The following is an 8064-nucleotide window of genomic DNA, read 5'->3' as shown; positions in this document are numbered from 1 at the left end:
CAGGCTGGATTCAAACCCACCAGCCTGGGTGTATGTGGCCGGCACCCTACCCACTGAGCTATGGGCACAGCCCACAATATGTATTTTTATAAAGTTAAGAACAACTGAAATAAAAATAGATGATAACTCTTTAAGAACACACATATGTATATATGTAACACAACCGCCTAAGAATGTGAAAACAAAGAAAATTTGTAAGATAAAGTAAGATTGGGTGTGATTTGTAACGTTTAAATCTGGACAATAGGTCCATCTGACTGGTCTCTCTCGCTTTCTGTATACCTGATTAAAAATAGAAATTTGGGGGCCAGGCGAGGTGGCTCATGCTTGTAATCCTAGCACTCTGGGAGGCCAAGGTGGGTGGACTGCCTGAGCTCACAGGTTCTAGACCAGCTTGAGCCAGAGTGAGACCTGTCTCTAAAAATAGCCAGGTGTTGTGGCAGGTGCCTATAGTGCCAGTTACTTGAGAGGCTGCGAAAAAAGAATGGCTTGAGCCCAAGTGTTTGAGGCTGCTGTGAGCTGTGACATCATGGCATTCAACCAAGGGCGACAAAGTGAGACTCTGTCTCAAACAATAATAATAATAATAACAAAGAGGAAAGCAAAGAACGGTGAACACAGGATTCAGGGTGCAGGTTGTTCAAGTGGAGGGAGGAGGCAGGGCAGAAAGACATGCTGCGACCCAGTGGCACTGAGTAGCAAGGATCTGGTCTGGCTGAGTTTTGTTTTGGCTGGTGAGTTCATGGGTTCCCGTTATATAACAAAATTAACAACTAAATTAAAGCAAGCCATGCATGGAGCAACCAAGAAATAATTAGCCGAGTAGCAGGGAAAGGCACGAAGTCAGCCCACACGCAGCTCTCAGTGCTGCTTGGTGGCCGAGTCCCAGTATGCGTCCTCCTGACGCTCTGTTTGCAAGGCAAGAGCTGAGACCTCAGGCAGACCTGGACTCTCGTTCTCCTGCCCTTCTCTCTCCCTCAAAGGCCATTCCTCTTGTCCTTTCTGACTGCCTGAGAGTATGCTCTCTGGCAAAGACCTGAGCAAGGCTTCTCGCCATCTAGGTTCTTAACTAAGAGCTGTTTGGAATGCCACTTAGGTGTTCTGCTGGCATTGTCCAATTTTCAGACTTAAATATAGGGGTTTATATTCATCCCTGGCATCTAGGGTCACTTCAGCATTTTACTAGTTGCCAAAAGGAGGCACCAGGGTGGGAGGAGCTGCCAAGAGAGAAAGAAGTAAGCTAACCTGAGCACCCTAGAAAGGGAGTCTTCTTTTAAGGAGAAAAGACTTTTCAAGGAAAAAATTATTCAATAGTGCATGCTGCTATGGTTTAGATATTTGTCCCCCAAAACTTATGTTGAAATTTGATCCCCAGTGTTGGAGGCAGAGCCTAATGGGAGGTGTTTGAGTCATGGGGGTAGATCCCTCATCAGTAGATTAATTAATCCCCCTTCCGCCTGGGGAGGAGGTGAATGAATTCTTGCTCTATTAGTTCCTGCCAGAGCTGGTTGTCAAAGCAACTGGACACCGACCCTGCCTGCCTTATCTCCTGCCATGTGCCCTCTGCAACACCAGCCCCCTTTTCCCTCCTCCAGGAGTGGAAGCAGCCTGAGGCCCTCCACAAATGACCAGTCTTGAACTTTTCCAGACATCAGAATCATGAGCCAAATAAACCTCTTTTTCTTTGTAAATGGCCGTTGGTATTTAACCTTCTGGTATTCCTTATGGCTACACAAAGTGGACTAAGACACTTGGTAAAGCACTGCAGGGAAGACAATTCAGGACCAGCGCCATGGGTGTAGGCTCTAGTGTAACAGGATAGGAGACAGAGGTTGGGCTCAATTCCAATTACAGCCCAGGCAAGTAGGTATTTATAGCCAAGGAGCAGGGCAAGGGTCAATGGGTAGAAAATTATGAATACTAAAGAGGAAACCTCAGGAGTCAGGGGGATTCTAGGCTGTACTGACCAAACAGGATTCTTGCTAAAGACAGGCCAGGGTGCCCAGACAGCTGCGGGTGGTGGAGGCTGAGGCACCTGATCATCTTCCAGGGCTGAGTATGGCTAGACTGACCTAGCAGGCTTCTTTCTAAGACCGAGTTTTATAAAGTGCAAGGCTGGGCCTAGGGGAAGGTTCAGGAGCCTGAGTAAAATGTGGGCAAGCAGAGAATCTTTGTCAGCTAAGAAACAGGTTCTCTTTGCTGCATGCAAACGTGAGTGTGTGTGCTTCCAACCTCCCCTCGGGGTCAGTACATCTGGTGATGCCCTAAACTCCATAAACAGTTCTGTCCCATTGGAAATCTTAATGCAATCTCAAGGGAGAAAAGACTCACTTGCCTCCATCCCACAGCACAGCTCGTCCAGGTTTTCTCAAACTGTGGTCCCCAACACTGAAGAGGGCAGAGGGGCTTGGGGAAGGCTTCCTAAGAAGGTGACACCTGACCAAGTTATTCTTAGAACTTATGACCAGTTATCTATGAAGGTGACGGAAGCCGTAGAAAGATAATGCCACATGTTTGAAGGCACAGAGTAAGCCGGACAATGACGGGCGTGCAGGGCTGAGCAGACAGAGCACCTGGGAGACAGCAATGCTGTGTTAAGTAGTTTGTACTGAAAGTGACAGAAATCACTCAAGAAGCGGGAGTGATTGCCTCCTCTCTTGGAATGATAGTTCCAACTGCTAAGTAAAAGACGCATCAGAGGCAGCAAGACTGGAGGTGGGGAGACAAGTTAGAAAGAGGGTTGGGGTGAAAGATGACAGATCTTGGACCAAGGCAGTGGCTGTAGGCTGGGGAAATGCTTTAAAAGTAGAACCAGTGAGAAGTAGTAGTATTAGCAACACAGGCTTTAAAGTCAGGCAGATCTAATGTGGGCCTTGGCTCTGCCCGTTACTATCTGGGTCACCTTGGGCAGTCCTGTAAGCTCTCTAAGATTCAGTTTCTTCACCTGGGAAATCAGGACAATAACAAAGCCTGCCTCACAGCTGTTGGTTGACATGGCATAACATACACAAATGGCATAGCCCAAGACTGAGCACATAGGGAACATGCAGTGAATTAGAGCTCCCATTCTTGGTATCGTTAACTAGACTTGGTATTGTTAACCAACCAGATGCAGGTTAACCAGAGAGCACCCAAGAGTCCAGGTTTCCTGCCTGCTGTTACTAACAGAAACCAGAGGCAAAAGTAGGTAGTTGGAGCGGTACCCATAGCTCAGTGGGTAGGGTGCCAGCCACATATACCCAGGCTGGCAGGTTCTAACCTGGCCCGGGCCAGCTGAACAGCAATACCAACTGCAACAAAAAAAATGTGGGCTTTGTGGCAGGTGCCTGTAGTCCAAGCTACTTGGGAGGCTGAGGCAAGAAAATCGCTTAAGCTCAAGAGTTTGAGGTTGCTGTGAGCTAAGACACCACGGCACTCTACCCAGGGTGACATAGTGAGGCTGGAGGAAGATACGTTCACTTATTGACAATGACACACCCACCCTCAGAAGAGGGTCCCTGGCTCAGCGCTTGTGGCTCAAGCAGCTAAAGCGCCAGCCACATACACCTAAGGTGGCGGGTTCGAATCCAGCCCCGACCTGCCAAACAACAATAATGGCTGCAACCAAAAAAAAAATAGCCGGCCGTTGTGGCGGGCGCCTGTGGTCCCAGCTACTTGGGAGGCTGAGGCAGGAGACTCGCTTGAGCCCAGGAGTTGGAGGTTGCTATGAGCAGTGAAGCCATGGCACTCTACCCAGGGGCTCAGCTTGAGGCTCTGTCTCAAAAAAAAAATAAATAAATAAAAAAGAAGAGGGTCCCTGTGGGTGCCAAGAATGTAAGACCCTGACTACTTTTTACTGGGGCCTCTGTTTGCAGTGAGCCACCTCACTGAGGAATGAGGTAACTCCCTCCAGGACGAGAAGCAGTCTTGCTAACTGCTTATATAAGCAGTAGATTCCCCCAGCTCAGTGCTCCTCAGCTGTGATGAAGCCAGCTGCATGTGGAGCACCCATCTGGGCCCACCACTTTACCCTGTGGGACTTGGAGGCAAGGGAAGCTGATGCAAATATGCTGATGCTCATGCTTCTTGCTGTGCCCTGAGTAATAAAGTCTTATGTTTCTGACCCCGAAGTCCCATGTCTTCTGCCAGCATCCATAAATTTATGGATTTTAATCTATTGGCTTATTAAAGTTAATTTATTAGCTTATAAGTTGGAAAGAGAAACTTGGAGTTATGGAAAAAACTTGAGCATGTGCAAATAAAGGATGGGAGTAAGAAAAGGATTCCCAGGGGAACTCAGGAAAGCACCTGAGAACTGGCCAGGCACATGTAGAAGACTGAAATTGGACCTGCACCTCTCACCACTGACAAAAATTGACTCTCTCTGGATAAAATATTTAAGACATGAAACGATAAAAATTCTAGAAGGACGTGTGGGGAAAACTCTTGACAAAATTGGCCTGAGAAAAGATTTTATGAAGACTCCTTTAGTGATTGCAGCAACACCAAAAATAAATAAATGGGATATGATCAAACTAAAAAGCTTCTGCACGTTTAAGATTACCACAACTAAAGCAAACAGACAACCTTCAGAATGGGAGAAGATATTTGCATGTTATAAACCTGACAAAGGGCTGATAACTAGAATCCACAGATAACTCAAATTAATCAACAAGAAAAGAGCAAATAAGCCCATTTATAAGCGGGGAAGAGACTTGAACAGAAAATCAGAAAATTCTCTGAAGAGGACAAACAGCCAACAAACACATGAAAAAAATACTATCGGGGCAGCACCTGTGGCTCAAGGAGTAAGGGTACCGGCTCCATATACCTACCAGAGGTGGCAGGTTCAAACCCGCCCCTGACAAAAAAAAAAAACTCACTATCCCTAATCATCAGAGCATTAGAGAAATGCAAATGAAAACCACTCTAAGATATCACCTAACTCGAATGAGGTTAGCCCACATCCCAAAGTCCTAAATCTGCAGATGCGGACGTGAATGTGCAGAGAAGGGAACACTTTTGCACACTGGTGGGACTGCAAACTAAGACAGCCTCTATGGAAAGAGGAGAATTCTCAAAAACTAAACGTCGACCTTCCATTTGATCCCGCAATCCCATTACCAGGTATCTACCCAGAAGAAAAAAATATCATTTTCCCACGAGGATATTTGCACTAGGATGTTTATTGCAGATCAATTCACAATTTCCAAGACATGGTTAAGTACCCATTAACCCATGAATGGATTAACAGACTGTGGTATGTGTATACTGTGGAGTATGGTTCAGCCATAAGAAAAGATGGAGATTTTAAAACTTTTGTGTTTACCTGGATGGAGTTGAAACTCATTCTTCTTAGCAAAGTATCACAAAAATGGGGGGGGATGTGTCCAATGCACTCATACTAATATGAAACCAATATATAAATAACTCCAAGCCCACAGGAAAGAAAAACACAAGTATAGTCTAGCAAGGAGGAGGAAAAGGGGGGAGGGCAATTGGTTGGATCTCACCTAATGTGCACAAGGTGAGGGTGTTCAGCATGCCCCTTGGTGAAGAGCTCAACTATAACTTCCACTTTACCTTAGAAATGAAAATAATACAACCTAAGCATTTGTACCCTCATATCAATCTGAAATTTAAAAGAAAAGAAAGAACCAAGAGGAAAGTAGTTCTCTACAGGCTGAGGGAGTAGAATTTCAATCAAAACAGAGTAAGCAACAGAATCAGATACTGCTTAAAAGTCGAGTAAGATGAAGACTGAAAGTAGCCACTGAATTTAGCAACTAGGTCACTGGCAAAAAGCATCTCAGTGATGAGGTGCAGCCAGAAGCCAAATGGAAGCAGATGAGGAGTGAATGGAAGTGAAGAAGGAGAGACTGTGAATATAAGATATTTCTAAAAACTTCAGCTGAAAAAGAAGGGGAGAGGTGGGGCACTGGTGACTAGGGCTGGTGGGGATAAATAAAACTTTTCTTTCCAAATAGAGACTTGACTAGATCGTATCTGAGGAAAACAAGCCAGAAAAGAGAAAAAAGTGGGGGAGGAATGAAGAGCAAGGGAAAGAGGATGGAATCAGGTCTCTAAGGAGAGGGCTGCCATTCAGACCTCACCTGAGTGAGGGACTGGCCTGGGCCCTCTCCCACTGAGAAGGCATTGGCCCCAACCACACACCCTCAAGCAGACCAACTGCTAGCTGGGTCAAGACCATTGTCCCCAGGGAGGGGCCTGGTCAGTGCTTTTCCTTGGTGGCCACGTTGCCTGGTGGTCCTGTAAGCCAGAGATGAGAGACACAGAAGTCTTTACCATCCTGGGTTCTCTGGAGATGCCAACAGGTGTGTTTTGCACACAGAAGGTTCTGGTAAGTTTGGAAAGTGCTGTCTAGCTGGGCAAAGCCAGGTTGCAGGAAGGCTAAGCGTTCTGTGCTGGCAGAGAAGGGCGTTTGGGAGTGGGGTGTCTAACCGGAAGAGAAAGGCTATGGGGGAGACACCAGGCCTTATCCTCAAGGTACTCAGGGATTACAGAGAAGACATGTATGGGCAGACCCTGTGGTCACGGAGTGGGAAAGGAGCTCTCATTGCAGGACACCTGTACTCTGCTTCCAGTTTATATATTGACAAAATTCTCAGCTTGACCGACATTTAATGGGGCTCCTGAACATTCTCCTAGGCCCAGCTGTGCACGTCCTTGTAACCCAGTCTTAGCAAAGACCCCGGCTGACTCATTTTAGCCTGAATTCTTTTCCCCGGACAGATGACGGCCCTGGATATCTGCCTGGGTTCCTCATCCTCTACTGTCCCAGCTGGTGTCTCGGTGGTCTGTCTCCAGGGGGAGTCCCATCAGAATCCTCCTTGCCTAGATGTTTCCTCTTGTGATTTTCCACCCACTGACCCCCACCCTGCTCCTTAGCTGTAAGTCCCCACCAGCTCCTGCGGTAGGTAGAGTGAGTCCAACTCTTTCCCACACAGCTACAGCGTCCCTACACCTGTAGCTGAGGTCCCAAGTGAAGTCTCCTTACTATGCTTTGACAGGAGTCACCAAATTATTTTTTCCTTAACAGTGTCTACCTCTTTTACTCTCCGAATTCTTGACATATCCCAACCTGACAGAGGAGGAACCCAGACTCAGCAGCTGGGGACATGGGTGACGCTCAGTGCTGAGCAAGTGGCGGAGCCCAGCTGTCAGGGATTTGGGATCCAGCGCTCCTACCCCTACAGCCCCCATGTCCTCACACCCTCAAGCACTACACAGGGCATGGGTCAGAGACAAGCTACACAACTGCCAACCCTGCCATAGCCCTGTGCTGAGACCAAGTGGCCTGTGGTCTATGACAAGGACTGTCCCCATGTGCCTTAGCCTTCTCTCCAGCAGGGCTCTGTTGGCCTTTCCAAGCACCATCAGATAGATTCAGGGGTCCTGTCCCTTACAGGCTAGGTCTGAAGGAGTGTGGAGCTCGGCCTACTTGCTTTGTTGTGCCAGGACTACCCCCAGGGACCCTTCTCCAGGGGTGTCAGTTAATTCCTCTTTTCAGTCCCGACCCTTTGACAGCCTTATAGAAGCAGGTGGCCCTCTCCCTAAAAGGACAAGCCCCCAACACACAAGCCTACACAATTTCCCGCTTCACGCACCAACCACCACTCGCCACCACTAGCGCCGGCAAGCAAACTCGTTCTCACAGGAGTGTGCATCGGGTCACCTGACTGCTGGCTAAAAATGCAGGTCCCAGGCCCACCACCAGGGAGATTCTCATTCAATAGGTCTGGGGCGAAGCCCAGGAGCCTGCGTTTTCATCCAGCGCCTCAGATGTTTGGGGCGCCGGCGCTGAGTGGGGCCCACTTTGAGAATCCCGATTCTAGGGCTGGGAGACGCCCCCCATTCTATGCTCCAAACTTTCCCCATCTCGCCGGGCGCGCCGGGTGCCTCCGGTCCCCTCCGGCCGGCCTCACTAGGCAGGCGGAATCATCTGGGGAACCCGGCAGGGACCGAGAGAGACGGCCCGGGGACCTGCCCGCCACCCCCGCCACCGCGCCATGGCCCCGGGAGGCGCAGCGCAGTGGCCGGCAGGGGGCGCGGCGCCCGGGAGGA

General features: G+C 48.6%; 1 protein-coding gene across 1 annotated transcript in view; it reads left to right on the top strand.

Annotated features, from left to right (window-relative positions):
* The first annotated feature begins 6456 nt into the window (after window positions 1-6456).
* The window catches only part of LRRC75A (leucine rich repeat containing 75A), a 43965-nt gene continuing 42357 nt past the window's right edge, over window positions 6457-8064 (top strand). Inside the window, exon 1 of the mRNA XM_012805933.2 lies at window positions 6457-6486. Within this exon, the coding sequence (XP_012661387.2) occupies window positions 6457-6486 (30 nt within the window). The remainder of the gene's footprint in view (window positions 6487-8064) is intronic.

This window comes from Otolemur garnettii, unplaced genomic scaffold, assembly GCF_000181295.1.
Source record: "Otolemur garnettii isolate 467f Iridium unplaced genomic scaffold, OtoGar3 scaffold00046, whole genome shotgun sequence".
Lineage (NCBI taxonomy): Eukaryota > Metazoa > Chordata > Mammalia > Primates > Galagidae > Otolemur > Otolemur garnettii.
This window is presented reverse-complemented; position numbering and strand designations above follow the sequence as displayed.